The following is a 22,271-nucleotide window of genomic DNA, read 5'->3' on the forward strand; positions in this document are numbered from 1 at the left end:
CTAATTTGAAAAGGTACATGCAGGGACTTCCCTGGTGGCACAGTGGTTAAGAATCTGCCTGCCAATGCAGAGGACACAGGTTCGATTCCTGGTCCAGGAAGATCCCACATGCCGCGAAGCAACTAAGCCCGTGCGCCACAACTACTGAGCCTGTGCTCTAGAGCCTGCAAGCCACAACTACTGAGCCTGTGTGCCACAACTACTGAAGCCCTCATGCCTAGAGCCCATGCTCTGCAACAAAGAGAAGCCACGGCAATGAGAAGCCTGTGCACCACAACAGAGTAGCCGCCACTTGCCACACTAGAGAAAGCCTGCACGCGGCAATGAAGATCCAACGCAGCCAAAAATAAATAAATAAAATAAATAAATTTATTTAGAAAAGAAAAGATACATGCACCCCAATGTTCACAGAGGCATTATTTACAATAGTCAAGATATGGAAGCAACCTAAGTATCCACCAACAGATGAATGGATAAAGAATATGTGGTATATATAGAATGGAATATTACTCAGCCATAAAAAGGAATGAAATTTTGCCATTTGCAACAACATGGATGGACCTGGAAGGTATTACGCTTAGTGAATAAGTCAGACAAAGAAAGACAAATACCATATATTATCACATATATATCTTAAAAATAACATGAATGAATAAAACAAAACAAAACAGACTTACAGATAGAGAACCAACTAGTGGTTATCAGTGGGGAGAGGGAAGGGGGAGGGGTAAAACAGAGGCGGGGGATTAAGAGGTACAAACTACCATGTATAAATAAATAAGCTACAAAGATATATTGTACAGCACAGGGAATATAGCCAATATTTTGTAATAACTTTAAATGGAGCATAATCTATAAAAATATTGAATCACTATGTTGTATACCTGATTTACAATATTGTAAATCAACTACACTTTAATTTAAAAAATAAAAATAAAATAAATCCAACCTCCAAAAATAACATAAAATAAAATGAAGTAAAATTTCTACTCCTCAGAAGACACTGTAAAGGGATTTAAAAAACAAGTCATTAGCTGGAAGGAAATTTTTGCAAATTATATTCCTGATAAGAACTTACATCTAGAAAATACAAAGAACTCTCAAAACCAAGCAAGAAAACAAACAGTCCGGTAGCAGGGTCATGAAGAAGAGGCGGCGGCAGGAGATCGGAGGCGGCGGCAGGGGCGTGAAACTGCGGTAGCTGCCCGCTGGGCTGGTGGTGTAGCTTTGTGGGAAATGCTTAGTTCTTAAAGCCCTCTTCGGGCAGCGGCCGGGGCTCGGGGTTGAGAGCGGCCGTGGGGTCGCCTCCCCGGGCCCCCTGGCTCCGCCATGTTCCGCAGGGCACGCCTTAGTGTGAAGCCCAATGTCAGGCCTGGAGCAGGCGCCAGGGGCTCCACCGCCCCCAATCCACAGCGTGAACGAGAGGCTCCCAGGCTGCCGGAGCCTGCAGCGGCCTCTGACCCGAAGCCAGCGGAATCCACAGATGTGCCCCCGGTGGATTGCGGGGAAGCGGAGCCCTGAGAAAAGACTCCCAAGAGCAGTGATGAAAAGACTGATGGTGGGAAGGATGTTGAAGAATCCAGTAAATCTTCCTCTACCATTTCACAGAGAAGAAAGCAAGTATCAAGTACTTTTAGTCTGGTTAAACCTAGTGTCAGCATTCCTTCAGAACCTCATCCTTTATCTACAGTTAATCAAGAAGCTCCACAGCCAAACCCTGTTCCAACAAAAGAGAAACAGCCATGCTCAGACAGATACCGGATATATAAAGCCCAGAAACTGAGAGAAATGTTAAAAGAAGAATTGAGGAAAGAGAAGAAGCAATGGAAAAACAAATATGCTGTAAATGAAAGTCAGAGGCCACCAGATCGTTCCAAAATGACTATGAGAGACGTCATATATTACCTGCCAGATAACAATCCAATGACTTCTTCACTGGAGCAAGAAAAGAAAACTGAAAAATCATTGACACCAGTCCAGACAAGAGAGCAAGAAGGTAAGAGTACTCCTGATGGTGAAGATAATGAAGAAATAGAAGAGGAGATGGATGATGGGCCATTGCTGGTTCCTCGAGTAAAAGTGGCAGAAGATGGTTCTATTATTTTGGATGAAGAAAGTTTAACTGTAGAAGTTTTAAGGACGAAAGGCCCCTGTGTTGTTGAGGAAAAAGACCCCATATTTGAGCGTGGTTCTACAACTACATACTCCAGCTTGAGGAAAAACTATTACTCTAAACCATGGTCAAATAAAGAAACTGATATGTTTTTTTTGGCCATCAGCATGGTAGGAACTGACTTTTCTATGATTGGACAGCTTTTTCCTCACGGAGCAAGGATAGAAATTAAGGTAAAGAAAACCCATTATGTTTGTTGATCGAAAAGAGACTAAAAATTACTATTTTTTTAACCTTTGGTTGAAATCTCAGTCCATCCTTTTTCACTACTGTGTTTTTGGTACATCTGTCCTTCTTTATAGCTCAAAAAGTAATGTAGTATTTCTCAATTGTAAAATGAGTACAGGGCTTCCCTGGTGGCGCAGTGGTTAAGAATCCGCCTGCCAATGCAAGGGACACGGGTTCAAGCCCTGGCCTGGGAAGATCCCACATGCCGCGGAGCAAGTAAGCCCGTGTGCCACAACTACTGAGCCTGCGCTCTAGAGCCCGCAAGCCACAACTACTGAGCCCACGTGCCTCAACTACTGAAGCCTGCATGCCTAGAGCCTGTGCTTCGCAACAAGAGAAGCCACTGCAATGAGAAGCCTGTGTACCGCAACGAAGAGTAGCCCCTGCTCACCACAACTAGAGAAAACCTGCATGCAGCAACGAAGACCCAACACAACCAAAAATAAAAGAAACAAATAAATAAATAAATTTTAAAAAATAATAAAATAAAATGAGTACAATCTCTTTAAAAAAAAAAAAAAGTCCAATTTTTTAAACAGGGAAAAGCTTTGAACACACACTTCACCAAAGAAAATATATAAATGACAAGCACATGAAAAGGTGCTCAACGTCATTACTCATTAAGGAAATGCATATTAAAACCACAATGAGATACCACTACACACCTATTAGAATAGCTAAAACTAAAAAGACTGACCATACCAAGCTTTGGAGAGAATGAGGAGGAACTGGAACTCCCATGCCCTGTTGGTGGGAATGTAAAATGGTAACTCTACTATGGAAAACAGTTCGGCAGTTTCTAAAAAAGCTAAATATACACATACCATATTACCAAGTCATTCCATCCCTAGGTATTTATTCAAGAGAAATAGAAGCATATGTGCACACACACCAACTTGTACAAGAATGTTTATAGCAGCTTTATTTGTGATAACCAAAACCTAGAAGCAACCCAAATGTCCATCAGCAGGTGAATAAGTAAATAAATCATGGTATATCCATACAAGGGAATACTACTCAGCAATAAAAAAAAGAATAAACCTTTGCTACATGCAACAACGTTGATGAATTTCAAAATAAATATGCTGAGTGAAAGAAGCGAACCAACATAAAGTACATATTGTATGATTCCACTTATAGAAAATTCTAGAAAATGCAAACTAATTTATAGTGACAGAAAGGGAATCAATGGTTGGAAAGGCTGGAAACAGTATGGAGGATCAGAAGAGACAGATTACAAAGAAGTAAAAAGAAATTTTTAGGGATGGTGGATATGCTCATTTTCTTGCTTGTGGTGATGGTTTCACAGGTATATACATATGTCAAATTTTCAAATAGTATACTTTAAATATGTACAGTTATGTATATCGAGCTCAATAAATCTACTTTAAAAATTCCACTGCCACCTACCTTTTCTCCATAAAAAAAAAAGTACAAGCAAATAATACAATGAACACCTGTATATTAATCACCCGGCTAAAAATAATTTATTAAAAATATATGCGAAGCCCCCTAAATACACCTTCTACACTGGTTAGAGGACCTCATCACCTTCTTATTGAGGAGGACCTACAGCATCTCAAAATCCCACATTTTCCTTTTATGCATAAATATGTATGATAAATTATATGTAGTTCTCATTGCAGAATAAGGGTTAATCATTCCCCACAAATTTTTTTTGCCACCTTTATGTGACAACAAGTTCAAGAGACCTCTGTGGGTAGTGGGAAATAGAGTCCCTTTAACCACACAGGCCTCCGCGTTTGGATTGGCTACCGCTCTGCACCACCTCAGCACTGCTCTGCTCCGCCAGCAGCTGAGTGGGGCAGAGATGACCAAGCAAACTCAACACAGGCACGGCCTCTTACTACTTCCCAGCTGACTGACAGCGGGGTGACAGACTGTCCACTTCTACTTTATTACTCGAGGCTCTTCCTCTGTTCATGCATTATATACTCCCTGTTGGAAATGGCAATGTCTCTCCTAGAAAAGGAAAAAAGTTCAGCCTGTCAGCAGCACAGAGGGAAGTAAATGCATTTACAAGTTCCAATGTTATCTTAGCAACTGCTTTTCTACACATTTTGCAACAATACAAGACGAAAAGCCTTTTCCACAATGATATGACCCAAAAACATCAAGGAATTCATGTCAGGCTGAAATGGGAAGAATATAGCCTGTCCTAAGATTAATCTCTGGAAATAAAATAAACAAGCAGATTTCTCAGTAATTATGCCTCCTACAGAAAAGCTCAGAATGTGAAACTCTCCGGGGCCTCAGAGCCCACCATGTTCAAGACTCTTGCTTTGCAAACAAGAAACTGAGGCATGATTGCTTTATTGTGTTATATTTCAAATATCTCTAAATCTCTAAAAGGCCGCCAGAGTATGCCCATATTTCTTGTCTTTTAGTACTTTGCTAATGGCTTTTCAAAACTGTCTAACTTCAGAACAATAAACTTCAAGATAGGGACAGTGGGATGGTTCTCAGTCAGAGGGGCTAAAGTGAGCAATCTGTAGAAGCTAATTACATTTTATCCTACTAAAGGATGAACATGCAACTGCTCCTGATCTAAGTTTTCTCAGTTTTCCTGGGCAAGAAAAAGAGATCAGCCACCCATCCTTCTGCCATTTCACCACCAGCACCACACACGGGCCCCATAACCTAGTGACAGGTTATTGATGGCTCGTCGTACAGCCTACAACTGCCTTCCTTCTGCAGACCAGAGAAGCTGGCAATCATGTAGATTATGAGAGTCTAATGGGATCAGTTGTAAGTGGGATAAATAATCCCTATATCAACACTGCCAAAAGAGTGATCTTTTGACAGTAAATATGTAATCATGACTCTCCTTAAAAATTCTTAATGGTTCCCCAGCACCTTGGGATAAAGCACAATTTTCTCCATTTCTCTACACGAAGCCCTTCATAGCCCTTTCCCCATCTTTCTAGCCTTACTTTCAACCACTACCATCACCATCATCACTCTCCATCCTACCCCTGCACCCTGAACTCCAGTCAAATGTTGAAATTCTCCAGTCAGGCCTTGCTCATGCTTTCATGGCTTAGCTCATGTGGGTTCCTCTTCCTTGAATGTGCTTCTCCTCTTCCACCATCTCAGGTCTGCCTTGATGAGGCCCACGGTCCAACAGCCTGAGTGAGCTTGGGAGCAGATCTTTCCCCAGCCAAACACTCAGGATGACTGCGGCCCCGGCTGACATGTTGATTGCAGCCTCGTGGAAAACTCTGAGCAAGAACCATGTAGATACATCAGGCTCAGGCTCCGGACCCACAGAAACTATGATAGATTTTGTTTGAAGCCACAAATTTAGGGGGTAGATAATTAACACAACTCTAACGCTCAGCTCCTAGTGCCTCCCAACGTAGGAAGAAATAACTCCTCTCTCCTTTCTAACTGTGCCTTCTCCTCTGCCTCTGGCACAGAATTGTCATATATGTGCTTGTCTCTCCCATTCTAGTGGAAGCTCTTTGAGATTGAGAACATGTCTTTCCATCTCTTTAATCCCGAGATCCTAGCACAGGGAAGGACTCAACAAATGTTTGTGAATTGATGAATTGAGTGAATCCAATTACAACCTAGTTTCAGAATTGAGATTTAAAGCAAAACTTACAAGTCAAGTTTTCTTTCAAGTATAGGGGAATACACTAGGAATTATCAGGGTAGTCTGAAAACCTATTAAAGGTCTCTTTTTTATTCAAAGACCAGCCCTGCAGACCACATCATTATCCAGTGTGAGGGATGTTTGTGATGACTATTCCTGGGTGAGGCAGAGACTCAGTTAAAATGGAAATCAGTCAGGCTAAAGATCCTCAGAGATACAAATTGTTCACATGAAACAAGAAAGAAGCACCTGCTAATCTACTTGGTCTCTTCATAACTGCTTGAAGGAGGTCCCTTCTAGGAGGAAGAAGTTGGAAGGATAGCAGGTTTGATGAGCCCTTCCCCAAGAACAAGGGCATAGGGTTAGGAGTCCAACAGGGATTCTAGTTAGTTTTTCAGAAGCAAATTACAAAATATTTATCAGTGATTGTGTTTATTGTATGAGCCATCTCCTATTTGAGTTTCACATTTTGAATAATATTAAAATGCATACAATCAAAAGCCCCTGGATTTGTCTTCTAGGAAACAGATTGTGTAGAGATTATGGACCACTCTATTGCTTGTGGATCTTCTTTAGCTGTAGAAAGGCTGAAAAGATTAGAAAAGCCGGAAAAGCAGGCTAATTTTCTGAGGCCAGCTGCAAGGGAGGGAAGTAAAAACAATCAACTGCATTCAGCTAGCTTCCTTATCTCCTAGTTGTTACCACACAAGTCCTACAGAATTAACAGCATTTTTCCTTGGTATGGTTTCAGAATCCAACCTCAGGGGGATTAAATTATTTGTCTTAGGTTACACAGCTAGTAAACAACAGGATGGTGACTTAAGCCAATACATACTCAAAGCCTTCAATCCCATATTCCTTCCCCTTAGATTGTGCAGAAGGTGTGAGCCTGGACTTTAGTTCACTTTTCCTTTATTTTAACAAACATTTATGAGCATCGTCCATGTGCCAGGCTCTTTGCCCCGGGAGGCACAGTGAGATGCGGCTCTGGGCTGCTACAGTGGGAGATCTCGCACCCAGGGTGAATTTCCTGCCAGTAGCAGCCCTTATATTTGAGGAATCTTTTTTTCAGCTGATAGTTTTTCTGATATTACCTAAAAAATTTTTCAGCCATATCCCTGTTACAGGAGAACAAATATTCTAGCACAAACAAGATTGATTTTGTCAAGTGTAGGAAGGGCAAGCTAATGGAATACTTGAGTTAATGACACTTCCAACAATAAGGTCTATTTAGTAACTTGCTTCATGGAACAAACTTCGCCCAGAACAATACGCTCATTTGTCTCACACTTCCCAACATGGAGCACAATACTTCGTAGGTTGGGGTTTTAAAATCTGAATAATATTAGTGTGAATGTTTGAAAATTCAATTAAATATCTATGGGCAGGACTTCCCTGGTGGCGCAGTGGTTAAGAATCAGCCTGCCAATGCAGGGGACATGGGTTCGATCCCTGGTCTAGGAAGATCCCACATGTTGCGGAACCACTAAGCCCATGCACCACAACTACTGAGCCTGCGCTCTAGAGCCCATGCGTCACAAATACTGAGCCTGCATGCCGCAACTACGGGGCCTGCATGCTGCAACTACTGAAGCCTGCATGCCTAGAGCCCATGCTCCGCAACAAGAGAAGCCACTGCAATGAGAAGCCCAAGCACCGCAACAAAGAGTGGCCCCCGCTCACTGCAACTAGAGGAAGCCTGCATGCAGCAACGAAGACCCAACGCAGCCAAAAAAAAAAAAAAAAAAAATCTACAGGATCCCAAATAAATACATGTTGAGTAGCCAAATGTCAATCCTTCTCTATCCCCATTACATGAATGCAACACTAGGCATTCAGTAAACGGTGGCTGCAGTTGGTGCCTTTCATATATTATCCCAACTAATCACTTCACCAGCCCTGTGAAATAGATGTTAATATATCTAAAATGTAATTATCTAACATATATCAGCAGTTATTATGTGCCAGGCACTGTGCTAAGCATTTAACATGTTTTCTCATTTATTCATTCATTCGATAGCTATTTATCGAGAGTGTACTATAATCCAGAAACGGGGTTAATCCCTAAGGATACGACAACAAGTAAACCAAAGAGACAGGGCACTATCCTCATGGAGCTTGCTTTCCAGGTGGCTGGAGACAGCAATAAATAAAAAAACAAATAATAATGAGACGACTACAGATGATGATAGTACTAGGAAGGAAAATAATTACATGAAGGGATAAAAATGCCCAGAGAGGGGAAGTCTACTTTAGAGAGCATGATCAGGGAAGACTCTCTGGGGTGGTGATGTCCAAGTTAAAGCCAGAAGAAAATGAAGGAGACGGCAATGTAAAGACTTGAAGGAAGAGGTCCCAGGCAGGGAGAATAAGTGCAAAGGCCCTGAGGTGGGAAATAGCCTGCTTGCTAGATGAGCAGAAAAGATGCCAGAGGTAGGGTGGTCCCAGGTGAGTCTAGAAAGATAGATGGGAGTCAGATGATGCAGGGCTTTGTGGTCCATGGTGAGGAATTTTTATCCTGTTTTAAAGCCACATGAAAGCACTGAATGTTTTAAGCAGAGGTATGGCATGATCTGATTTGTACTTTTTAAAGATGATACTGGTTGCTGTGTGGGGAATGAACCTCAGATAAATAAGCAAGAGTGGAAGTGGGGAAACTAGTGAGGAGGTCATTACTGCCATCCAGATCAGAGATGGTGGAGGCATGGCCCAGGGAGGTGGCAGGGGGTATGGAGAAAAGTGGGTAGATCTGAGATATGCTGTAGCCATGGAACTAAAAGAGCTCACGGAAGAATTTAATATGAGAAGCAACCTTACAGGGTTGGCAAACTTACTGCCCATTCATTACGCCTTTATACAATTTCTTTTAAAAAGCCTGAAACTTAAGATGTCAAATTATTATCAGTTGTATCTCAATAAAATGAGGGGAGCAGGGGAATTACAGGCAAAAGTTAGAAAGTGGAAGCGCTGAGAATCACACCAGGTGTGCTTGACTCGAAGCCCTTAGCCACTGTGTTCCACTGCTTCACATGCTTCCCTGCTCCTTATTCAGAATTTCTCCAGGTAAGTCAGGTTTTTCTCATCTTCTACACCTGGTCCTTGATCTTTCTATTTTCAGCCAGGACTGTCATGTGCAGCTATGTACGCTGTGCACTGCACAACTGGGGGAGGGAGGAAACATAGACTAATGTGGAGGTTTTAAAGACAGGTTTACAAATTCATCACACTCCTCCCCTAAAAGTACTTAATTCCCCTGCTCTTGAGTGTGTATGGGACTTAGTGATGCACTTTTGATAACAGAACACACAGAAATGATAGGATGTCACTTCTGAGAGTGGGTTATAAAAAGACTGCAGCGTCTATCTGAAGGGTTCTCTCTCTCCTCTCCTCTCCTCTCCTCTGTTCTCCTCCCTCCTCTCTTCTCTCCTCTCTCTCTAACATTATTGACTCTGAGAAAGCCAGCTGCCACACCAAATGGCACAGAACCAAGGCCTTCTAGCAACCATGTGAGTGAGCTTGGAAGCAGACTTTCTGAAGCCTGCCAACAGGCACCATAAATGAGCTTAGAAGCAGATCCTCCCCGTCAAGGCTTAGGATGACTCCAGCCCCAACCAACAGCTTGAATGCAACCACATGAGAGACTCAGATGTCTGACCCACAGAAACTGTGATATAACACATATTTGTTGCTTTAAGCTGCTGAGTTTGGGGTGATTTGTTACACAGTGATGGATAGCTAATACAACTGCATTGTGAATGGTTTCTGGGGTTATGCAGCATGGCAGCACTGTTCCCACCCTTCATTGCTTCTCTATTACCAGTTTTGGACTTTATTTTTCCTCCAGCCACGGGCGCCCCCTCCCCACTAGCTGGGTCACCCCCCCACCCCCTCCCACTGGCTGCAGAAACCCTGTTTTGGACTTTTTATTCTAGTTAAAAATGAATTTAATCACTTTCCCAGATAGAATCCTCAGCCTCTGTCTACAGAATTCACATCCTTCATCCACAGGTGAGAAAGTGTTCCACCTCCATCTACCTCACACTCAAGGGATTGGTCCTGGTTAGACCAGCACCTTTGCCTAGATTAAATAATACTTTAGTATTTCTGTATACTCCCAGGATAAGATCCTGATTGTCAAACAATGTTCAGAGGAATAACAGTATCAGAATCCCTGGGGAGATTTACACACATAGAGATACCTGGGCCCCAACACTAGAGAGGCTAATTCAGTAGATTCTGAGTTGGGTCCAGGAAGTTGTATTTTTAAAGAACTCCCAGGTAATTTTGAGGCATGGCCAGGTTTTGTAAAGCCTGTCTTAGTGTTTGTCCCTGGCTTGCTGTGGAAACAAGGCCCATAATTGGGACTAGAAACTAGGTTTCCTGTGTCTTCTTCAGGAAATCTCTCTCACACACACAACATAAAGTTTACATTTTTCCTCTATGCGTTTTCCTGGAGGCCATAACTGAATGATATTTGCTGAATGTCTGCAAAGATGCAACAACAAGTATATATTGAATTTACATATAAGACATTCTGTAATTGTAAGAAACTGGGTTTCAACATGATGGAAGTTAGTACTGTGAACATATAAATTTATTTTCTGTGATCTCACTTCTGCAGTAACAAATTTAATTGGCATCTTCTCTGACTCTGTGGAGAATGTGAAGAGCATCTCAATAAATTAATAAATGACAGCTTTGGATTTATCAGCGATCAAGCCTGCAAAATTAATAGCTAAAGAAAATATAGCAAAGCAAAAATAGAGCCATTTATTCTGTTAGAGTTAAATTCAGGGAAACAAGGCAGTCAGCAAAATACCAGAGTCAAAGATGCTACTGGAGAGGGTTTCTAGTAAGAATAAAGGAAACTACAGTTTTCTAATTAACAGTGCAACGAATACTAAAAATGACATTAAAGGAAAGCTTAAAAGGTATTTTAATGAGTTTTTGATGAGTCCTTTCTCATAAGTGAAGAGAAATGTCTTCTTATGATCATCATATGGGAATCATATTTCAGGGAAATAAAATCCCTTGCTGGAAGTTAAGCAAAAGGCCCAGTAGGAATACTAATCAAGCTTATATCTTATTCTAATAACTCTAAGAAGAGGCAGATTCCCGAAGTCTAATTTTTATGGCATTGTCTCCTTTTAACCTTCTTTCTGAGAAATTGTCACTGATTTTAAATACACACACACACCACACAGACATGCACAACCCACTTCATCGCTCCACGTTTACCTAATTGTCTACCTCACTGTCCTTCCCTCCCTCTCCAATGGTTCTTCAGATTTTTTCCTAATCCCAGTTACATTAAAATATATACCAACATCTCTCATATTTTGTAAAGCTTTCACTTTCACTAGACTTCTAGTTAGCATAGTATTTGCTACCAATTTTCTATGAAAATATCTCTGCAGATGGACAAAAACAGCCTACATTCTCACTTGCAACCCTATGCCCACAACAAACTGGCCCAACTCCCATAGTCACTTCTGAGCTTGAGACTAGAAGCATCTGGTCACCTCTGCAGTGGCTCCTCCTTTGTGTGGCAGGGAAGGATCCTTTACCTTATTTCTCTTCCATCTGTTTTATATGTTCCAGAAAGTATTCAAATCCTCCGTTCCACTCTTTCCTCCCTTTCAGTACTGACATGGAACTCTTCCTATCATCTAACTTATCCTGTCATTTTAGGGAGAAAGGTAAAAACAACTTGTGGCTCAGAATTGATGTGTTTATTAAATAAAGGGACCTTTGACCCATTTCTCTAAAACTGTAATATTGGTTTTGGGTTCCTCCAGGACCAGTTAGTGGTCGGTTTGGAAAATCTATATGGAGCTCTGGTGGGGGGAGGCAAAGATACTGTATGTCTCAGTTTGGTGAGGGCAAAACTAGCTTTTGACCATCTGTAATAAGTGTTCTGTCTTCTGGGAAAACTTTAACGCAAAAATCCAAGTAGGAGTTTTTATTTTAGAGCTAGATAAATAAGTTATGTAAATTATTTCAGAACAAAATAAGTGATTTGTCATCAAGAAACTGGAAGTATTTCTAGACATTTCATCCATAGCATAACCCATGAACCCTAGACAAAACCCTGTCTAGCCTCAACAGCTTTGCCAAGAGGAGAGTAAAAGAGTATAGGAAAATCTCTCATGTAGAACTCCCTGAAGAATTCCACCATCAGTCTGGGGACTCATTCTAGACTCTAGATTGACGCAGAGATTAAGTGTGAAGACAGAGACCATGCCAGGGCCATGCAACTCAGAGTGTGGTCCTTGGACCAGTAGCATCCTAGAAGTTTGTTAGAAATGAAGAATCACATACCCCACCCTAGAATTAGTGAATCATAGTCTGCCTTTTTAACAAGATCCTCAGGTAATTTATATACCCCCTTAAAGTTTGAGAGGCTTTGCCCTGGAGGAATCTTCTCTAAGTGGGCTCTGCAGAAAAGTGCGACAGCTGGATCATTAACTTCTCCAGCTTTTCCTCCTCCTAGTTCCCTCTCCTCCTCACTTTCCTGGGCCTTATGGGTTACCCTTCAAGGTAGGAGCCTAGGGAGATTCCAAAGATCAAATTAAGTGTTGCAACACCCAAATACCAGCAACAACCACACAAACTTGGCAGGGGGAGGTGTCCTGAATTCTATTAAGATAACACTAGAGAAAAGGCACAGACTTCTAAGAGTCTCATATTCGTCAACACTTTCTGAGTTGCAATAGCAGAAAATCAAACTCAAACAAGAGTAAGCAAAAGAGGGAATTTATCAGTTCATGTAAGTGAAAAGTCCAGTGTAGAGCAATTCCAGGCACAGCTGAGTCTATGTATTTGAACAATGTTATAGAAAGCTGCCCACCCCTTTTCAGCAACTGTTTTCCTGTATGTTGGCTTCTTTCTCTGGAAGGCCTGTGCCTTAGCACAGTTCCCAGTTCCAGGTCTACCTCTTCTCAGTTCCAAGTCCACAAAAAAAAAAGAGAAGGCTTCTCTCCCAGCAGTTTCCTAAAATTCTAGAACCGAGTTTTATTGCCTCTGTTCCAATTTGAGTCACATGCTCATTCCTAAACCAATCACAGTGGCCAGGTGGATGTGACCCTCTGAGTCACAAGCCCACTCCGGGAACCAAGGATGAGGTCAACCTCATCTGAAGTACATGAACTGAGAGCGTGGGAGACGTGGTACCCCCAAGGAAATTGGGGAGCATATGGAAGAGGAAGGAGAGATTGATGCTGAGTTTAAAAAAAGCAACAGCTATTCACTAAGGCACTTTCCAGGTGAAATCCATAGCTGCTCTCTCCCCACAGAGAGGTGCCCTCTCCAAAACAACCACCTGGACTTTCATTAAAGCAACTGCAGTAGAGCTGCAGAGCAAGTAATTGGACTCCCAGTGTATTTCCCTGTCATTTTGGAGATGTCCATTTTTCCATTATAATATCTACAATATAATAAGTTCAAGTTATATTTAAAGCTACGTTGATTGGCAGCACTGCTTACTTACTTTTTCCAAGTGACAAGGTTTGACCCAACAACCTGCCTTAAGAAAGGTGAAAATCATTAGCCAGTGAAATTATAGAAGAAAAGTCATTGAGAAGGTGACAGAGCTCTGGGCAAGGCTGTGACATATGCCAATTTTGTCCTAATTAGTGTCCAGTACCACCTCCTATGAACTAACATGGAAGGTTTTAGCCCTGGTCAAAGTTCTCAACAATCTCTAATGCCTCTGGGAAGTGTGAATTTGCCTCAAGGAAACACTGATTTCTCTTCGTGCCTGAAAAATCTGGAGACAGAGCTATGGGCCCCCTTTGGAGATGTTCAATTTTGTTCTCTGCTACTCAACTCTCAAGTGAACTATTCTGTACAACTCTACTTTAATTATGTATTAATTTGAATATTATTACATGCAGGACACAACTGCTGCTCATTAAAAATTAATCTGGAACCTAGCGGTTTTATTTAGTATTCATTATAAGGAAACGTTCACATTTTTAAAAAAGGCCTCCAGACAAATGTGTTGCTCTACATAACCAAGTAGTGATTTGCCAGAAATAGGAATACCTTAATAAGAATTCTGCCCACCTTTTCCCTTCCTTCCTCTCTTTGGCAGCTTCATCATAACCATCAATAATGAACGGGCAGAAGGAGGAGCTGACAAGGATTAAGTATAGCACTTGAGGGCCCTGCTGTTCTAGGTCGTTGCTGGGGTTGTACAGCAAAATCCTCCTCTCATTTTGCTATTAAACGGAATTATGTTACGTCTTCACCTTCAACAGCCCTGCTCTGGAGATTCTGCAGCAGGAATGCCTTGGTTTAGATGTTGACAAGAAGCCCCCGTGTTTTACTTCACGTCCATTATGGTACTTTTCCATGCAGATAGGTGCAGAGCAAAAAAAATACTGCCTAAATTGTGTGTGGGAAGAATCACGTGGGACTGAAAAGATAAATAAATAAATGAACACTTAAATTGTTTTCTTCTCAATCTGAAAATAACAGTTAACATTTACTGAGACCTTACTATGTGCCAGGTATGGAGAACGTATCTTATTTAACCCCAAGGCGAGTACTGCAGGTACTTCTCACAATGAATTTTGCAATGTTCTCATAATACCTTAGAAGGATTTCATATACATGTTCACAATTAATGATCAACACTCTAACAAAGAAGAAATAAAACCTTAACGCTGAATTCACAATGCCAAATAATTTGCAGAAAAAACTCATTCTTGCAGTACAAGTGTAGTCTCTTCTGACAGTATCAAATCAACATTTCAAAAATAAGTTAAGCAATACTTATACTACTGGCTTGTGCAGTATTTTCTTAATACAGAAATTGATGCTTCACTTTAGGATATTTCATGAAAATGTTGGCTTCCAACTAGAACTGACTGTTTTGTGCTGCTCCTCAGTGAGCTACACCTTAACAGGTTTCCACCCTACCTTTTCTTTGATTTTCTCATTGGCTCTAGTTAACAAACAAATAGAAGAAGTAAAAATGAGCCTGGCCAATGTATTAGTTAGGCTACTGATGCAAGTACAGACACCAACGTCAGCCAACATAAGTAAAAAATAAAATACATGGTGGAGAGGAAGGGGTATGAAACGGGGGTATTACAAGAAACCAAAGGCAAGAAGCATCCAGGCTTGAGGAAGGGATGGAAACAGGAATGAGAAGTGGGTCAGGAGCCCCTTCTTTGTTTTCCACCAGTGACAATTTCTATTCTCTTTTCAGACTAGCTTTCTCTGCTTCTCACCCGCATGACAAAACAGTCACCCACAGCTCCCAAGTCTAAATGTTACTTGCTGGCCAAGTAGGAAACTATGTTTTCTCCCTCTTTCTCAGGCCCAATTTCAAATTCTTGAGATAAATAATCTGAAAGGTCCACTTGGAGCCAGATGTCCACCTCTGGACTACTCAACTGTGACTGGAAGACAGAGTCAAATAGGATAAAATGGCTATAAAACCAATCAATGCAGGTTGGAAGGCAGATACCAAGGAAGAGGAGTGACTGTGAAATGGGCAGGTACCCTAAAGGATGTTTTGCTAGTCTGGGTTCTGCAGAGAAAACAAATCAATAGGCTATTGGTTCTAGATACCAGAGAGAAAGTGAGAGAGAGGTTTATGATAGGAATTGGCTCACACAATTATGGAGGCTGACAAGTCCCAAGTTCTGCAGTCAGCAAGCTGGAGACCCAAAAGAACCAATGGTGTAGTTCCAGTCCAAGTTTGAAGGCCTGAGAACCAGGAGAGCTGATGGTATAAATTCCACTTAAGGGCAGGAGAAGACCAGTGTCCCAGCTGAATAATCAGGAAGTAAATTTCCCTCTTATTCAGCTCTTTTGTTCTATGCAGGTCTTCGATTGGATGAGGTCCACCAACATTAGGGAAGCCAATCTGCTTTACTCAGTCTACCAGTTCAGATGTTAGTCTCTCCAGAAACATCCTCATAAACACACTCAGAATAGTGTTTGGCCAAATGTCTGGGCACCCCATGGCCCAGTCAAGTTGACACATAAAAATAATCACCACAGGTGTCTCCACCACAAATAACACAGTGTCTTCTAGAATCTGACCATACAGACATAATTAGAATATTCATCTAATGATACCTTAATTTCTTAGGACAATATAGATAAATTATATTGACAATAAAATTTTGTTAATAAAAATTAACTGTGCTCTACTTGGAAGGAAAGTGGAATGCCAAACAGGTGCCTTGACTCAAAAAAGTATTTCTACAATCCAACTGATAACAGATTCCTCTCAAAAAGACATTGACACAAGTAACTCCATCTCATTTTTCTTACCAAAAGTGATGAAGTAATGACAAAGGAATTCTTCTGATTCAGATACTTCCAGATTTCTTTTAAGATTTTAAACTTTTTATGTCATGATATTCTTCTTTCTTAAAGATAAGTGCATTCCCTGATTCCAAATCCAAACTGGCAGAAATTAACTTAAGACTTCCCACAGGTGGGAATTCCCTGGTGGTCCAGTGGTTAGGACTCTGTGCTTCCACTGCAGGGGACATAGGTTTTATCCCTGGTGGGGGAACTAAGATCCCAAGTGCGGCCAAAAATAAAGAAAAAGAAAAGAAAGACTTACCACAGTTGTGAATGTGATGACTTTTTGCAGTATTAAGCTTAAGCAGAAGTTAATAAAAACACAATGTTTTAATTCACTAATGTAAAGATAACTTCTTGCCTGTGGTTTGTATATTAAGCAAGTTTGAAAGGGTAAACACTCATGTTCTAAATTACAGAATAAAGGTTACTCCCATCCATCTCCTTGTTGCAGAAATAAAGTGTAAGAAGAAGAAGAAATATAAACAATTTTGGAATACTTATGCTTTTAAATAATTTATAATCATTTATTCATTGAATACTTGAATACCTACTGTGTGGCAGAGCTAGCTCTAAATGTAAGAGATTTACTTCAAATGCAAAATATATGTTTTTTATTCTTGAGTTATTTGGCTCTATTAAATATTACTGCTGTTACTGTTTGTCTTTCAAACAAACCAATATTATGGTTACCAAGGGGGAAAGGGGGTAGGGATAAATTGGGAGATTAGGATTGACATATACACAAATGTGTATCACATTTTCTTTATCCATTCATCTGTCAGTATACACTTCGGTTGTTCACATGTCTTGGCTATTGTAAATAATGCTGCAATGAACATGGGAGTGCAGATATCTCTTTGAGATAGTGATTTCATTGATATATACACACTACCATATATAAAGTAGATAACTAATAAGAACCTACTGTATAGCACAGGGAACTCTACTCAATCTTCTGTAATGACCTACAAGGGAACAGAATCTAAAAAAGAGTGGATGTATGTATATGTATAACTGATTCACTTTGCTGTACAGCAGAAACTAACACAACATTGTAAATCAAATATACTCCAATAAAAATTAATTTTAAAAAATAAAGGAAGAAAAAACCCAATAATATTATTTTAAGTATATACCAATCTTTTAAATATTGAGCACTTACATACTCAGAATTCTGAGAAAATCACGTTATATTTTTCCATTTTTCACATTCAGAAAAAAAAAGGAGAGAGAGAGAGAGAGAATATGATAAAGCAAATGGGGTAAAATCGAAACAACTGGCACAATCGAAGTAGAGAATCTAGAGGAATTCTTTATAATATCCTTGCAACTTTTCCAGGTATACTTAAAATTATATCAAAATGAAAAGTTACCAAAAATGAAAAAAATTAAAAATAGGACCACCATATATAAGATCCAGCAATGCCACTTCTGCACTCCAATGTTCATTGCAGCATTATTTACAGTAGCCAAGACGTGAAAAAAGTGTCCACTGACAGATGAATGGATAAAGAAAATGTGATACACACACACACACACACACACACACACACACACACTGGAATATTATGCAGCCGTTACAAAGAAGGAAATTCTGCTATTTGCAACAACATGGATGGACCTTGAGGTCATTATACTAAGTGAAATAAGTCAGACAGATAAAGAAAAACACTATACGATCTCAGCTACATGTTGAATCTAAAAAAAAATGAATCATAGCAACAGAGAAGAGATTGGTGGTTACCATGGTTGCCAAAGGCCAGGGGTTGGAGAGGGGGTAGATATGAATGAAGGTAGTCAAACGGTACAAACCTCCAATTATAAAAGGGTCCTGGAGATATAATGTACAGCATGGTGACTACTGTTAACAACACTGCACATTTGAAAGCTGTTAAGAGAGTAAATCTTAAAAGCTCTCATCACAAGAAGAAATGTGAGGTGATGGATGTTAACTAACCCTTCCTCATTTATAATATACACATATATCAAACCATCATGTTGTATATCTTAAACTAATACAATGTTATATGTCAGTTATATCTCAATAATACTGGGAGAAAAAGTTGATAAGTTGGTAAGTTGAGAAACTGGCCACAAAGTCAGTTTCTGTAAATATAAGGCAGGCTGTCAGCAGGATGATGCTCAGTGGTTTAGTGCAATCATGGCAGTCACTTGTAGGTAAAACTGAACTTTTACCTTTCCCCCCAGTGAGAAATGTATGGTAGGAATTTGTCTACTTGCCTGCAGCCACCGGCCTCTGAGAAGCTCCAATTCATTTACAACTTCAGAAAGTTATAAATGAGCTCTCAAGCAGTGGCTGGCCAGTTCTGTTTGACGTAATCTTTTCTTTGGGAGTGTCACATCATCAGATGGCTCTCCCAGGAGGGCAGCAATAAATCTATCACTGAGGAAGACATCAAGTAGGATCAAAAACACATTCAAACTAAAAATTATTCAAATAAAACTAGGTTGATGAACAACAAAAAAGGAAGGGTAATAATTTTTTCACTTTATCATACAGAGGGTGAGAGGATTAATTAGCTTGTTTTTATACAGCGCTTTAAAGATAAATTGTGCTGTTAACTTGTCAAAACTCATTCTTATTGTGCTTATTTGCTGTGTCCTACATACATATTTAATGGTTACCCTGGGAAAGTAACTCTTGTTTAATCTATCACCCTTTTCTTATTAGTAGATGGCATACAACAGCCAAATTTTTCCCCGAATATATTATTTTTAAAAATGCCTCCAAGACAGTTTCCTATCAACCAGGAAATAATCCACAAATGAATCATTAATTTTTGATGTCTCTAAGCAACGGGAACCACATAATATGGTAGGACCTATATGTTGGCGCTCTTTCAAGGTAAAACAGGGGTTAATTTTCCTTTGCACCATTGTGATCATACTCAAACTGGTCATTGCCAAGGTAAGCTTTTTAATAAAGAAGAAACAATGCAGGTTTGATTCATTCAGCTATTTCTAAGCATTACTGACCAAAAAACATGCCTTATTTCTGGAAACATGGATTTCACAAATTAAGGTAAAACACTCTTTTTTTTTTAACATCTTTATTAGAGTATAATTGCTTTACAATGGTGTGTTACTTTCTGCTTTATAACAAAGTGAATCAGTTATACATATACATATGTCCCCAGGTCTCTTCCCTCTTGCACCTCCCTCCCTCCTACCCTCCCTATCCCACCCTTCTAGGTGGTCACAAAGCACCGATCTGATCTAAGGGAAAACACTCTTGATGTCACCCAAAGTGGTAATTTTCCACTAGCATGTTTCCTGTCCTACTAATCCATCTACTTGGTGAGAAGGAAGAGGAAGGAGTACCAGTACCTCTTTTCACTGGATTTTTAACTCTTAAGTGAGATCACGCAGACCCATGCTCTAACCAGAGTGCTCAGCTGTGCTGCAAGGAGGACCCTGGCTGGCTTGCTTCTTGATCTGAATGTCCCTGGACCTCTTCAGGTAGCCTTAGCAGAGAAGCACCTTGGGCTCCCACGAAGGAGGAGCAGAGCCCTGCGCACACACAGCAACTGGCACTGGAAGGCAGAAGGGCAGAAAGCTAGCAGAGAAAATGGAAATCAAAAGAAAGCTGGAGTAGCTATACTCATATCAGATAAAATAGACTTTAAAATAAAGAATGTTACAAGAGACAAGGAAGGACACTACATAATGATCAAGGAATCAATCCAAGAAGAAGATATAACAATTATAAATATATATGCACCCAACATAGGAGCACCACAATACATAAGGCAACTGCTAACAGCTATAAAAGAGGAAATCGACAGTAACACAATAATAGTGGAGGACTTTAACACCTCACTTACACCAATGGACAGATCATCCAAAATGAAAATAAATAAGGAAACAGAAGCTTTAAATGACACAATAGACCAGATAGATTTAATTGATATTTATAGGACATTCCATCCAAAAACAGCAGATTACACTTTCTTCTCAAGTGTGCACGGAACATTCTCCAGGATAGATCACATCTTGGGTCACAAATCAAGCCTCAGTAAATTTAAGAAAATTGAAATCATATCAAGCATCTTTTCTGACCACAACACTATGAGGTTAGAAATGAATTACAGGGAAAAAAACGTAAAAAACAAAAACACATGGACGCTAAACAATACGTTACTAAATAACCAAGAGATCACTGAAGAAATCAAAGAGGAAATCAAAAAACACCTAGAGACAAATGACAATGAAAACATGACGATCCAAAACCTATGGGATGCAGCGAAAGCAGTTCTAAGACGGAAGTTTATAGCTATACAAGCCTACCTCAAGAAAAAAGAAAAATCTCAAATAAACAATCTAACTTTACACCTAAAGGAACTAGAGAAAGAAGAACAAACAAAACCCAAAGTTAGCAGAAGGAAAGAAATCATAAAGATCAGAGCAGAAATAAATGAAATAGAAACAAAGAAAACAATAGCAAAGATCAATAAAATTAAAAGCTGGTTCCTTGAGAAGATAAACAAAATTGATAAACCATTAGTCAGACTCATCAAGAAAAAGAGGGAGAGGACTCAAATCAATAAAATTAGAAATGAAAAAGGAGAAGTTACAACGGACATTGCAGAAATACAAAGCATCCTAAGAGACTACTACAAGCAACTCTATGCCAATAACATGGATAACCTGGAAGAAATGGACAAATTCTTAGAAAGGTATAACCTTCCAAGACTGAACCAGGAAGAAATAGAAAATATGAACAGACCAATCACAAGTAATGAAATTGAAACTGTGATTAAAAATCTTCCAACAAACAAAAGTCCAGGACCAGATGGCTTCACAGATGAATTCTAGCAAACATTTAAAGAAGAGCTAACACCCATCCTTCTCAAACTCTTCCAGAAAATTGCAGAGGAAGGAACACTCCCAAATGCATTCTATGAGGCCACCATCACCCTGATACCAAAACTAGACAAAGATACTACAAAAAAAGAAAATTACAGACCAATATCACTGATGAATATAGATGCAAAAATCCTCAACAAAATACTAGCAAACAGAATCTAACAACACATTAAAAGGATCGTACACCATGATCAAGTGGGATTTATCCCAGGGATGCAAGGATTCTTCAATATACGTAAATCAATCAATGTGATAAACCATATTAACAAACTGAAGAATAAAAACCATATGATCATCTCAATAGATGCAGAAAAAGCTTTTGACAAAATTCAACCCATTTATGATAAAAACTCTCCAGAAAGTGGGCATAGAGGGAACCTACCTTAACATAATAAAGGCCATATACGACAAACCCATAACCAACATCATTCTCAATGGTGAAAAACTGAAAGCATTTCCTCTAAGATCAGGAACAAGACAAGAATGTCCATTCTTGCCACTCTAATTCAACATAGTTTTGGAATTCCTAGCCATGGCAATCAGAGAAGGAAAAGAAGCAAAAGGAATACAAATTGGAAAAGAAGAAGTAAAACTCTCACTGTTTGCAGATGACACGATAATATACATAGAGAATCCTAAAGATGCCATCAGAAAGCTACTAGATCTAATCAATGAATTTGGTAAAGTAGCAGGATACAAGATTAATGCACAGAATCTCTTGCATTCCTATACACCAATGATGAAAAATCTGAAAGAGAAATTAAGGAAACACTCTCATTTATCATTGCAACAGAAAGAATAAAATACCTAGGAATAAACCTACCTAGGGAGACAAAAGACCTGTATGCAGAAAACTATAAGACACTAATGAAAGAAATTAAAGATGATACCTACAGATGGACAGATATACCATGTTCTTGGACTGGAAGGATCAATATTGTGAAAAGGACTATACTACCCAAAGCAATCTGCAGATTCAATGCAATCCCTATCAAATTACCAATGGCATTTTTTACAGAACTAGAACAAAAA

At 39.8% G+C, this 22,271-nt stretch overlaps 1 protein-coding gene across 1 annotated transcript; it reads left to right on the forward strand.

Annotated features, from left to right (window-relative positions):
- The first annotated feature begins 1,268 nt into the window (after positions 1-1,268).
- On the forward strand, positions 1,269-2,672 carry LOC137770689 (transcription factor TFIIIB component B'' homolog). Its single transcript, XM_068553520.1, is given in 2 exon segments — positions 1,269-2,346; positions 2,520-2,672. Coding segments are annotated over 2 exon segments (1,119 nt in total). The 5' UTR covers positions 1,269-1,329; the 3' UTR covers positions 2,622-2,672.
- The last annotated feature ends 19,599 nt before the right edge of the window (positions 2,673-22,271 follow it).

The sequence above is a fragment of the Eschrichtius robustus genome, chromosome 10 (assembly GCF_028021215.1).
Source record: "Eschrichtius robustus isolate mEscRob2 chromosome 10, mEscRob2.pri, whole genome shotgun sequence".
NCBI classification, from domain to species: domain Eukaryota; kingdom Metazoa; phylum Chordata; class Mammalia; order Artiodactyla; family Eschrichtiidae; genus Eschrichtius; species Eschrichtius robustus.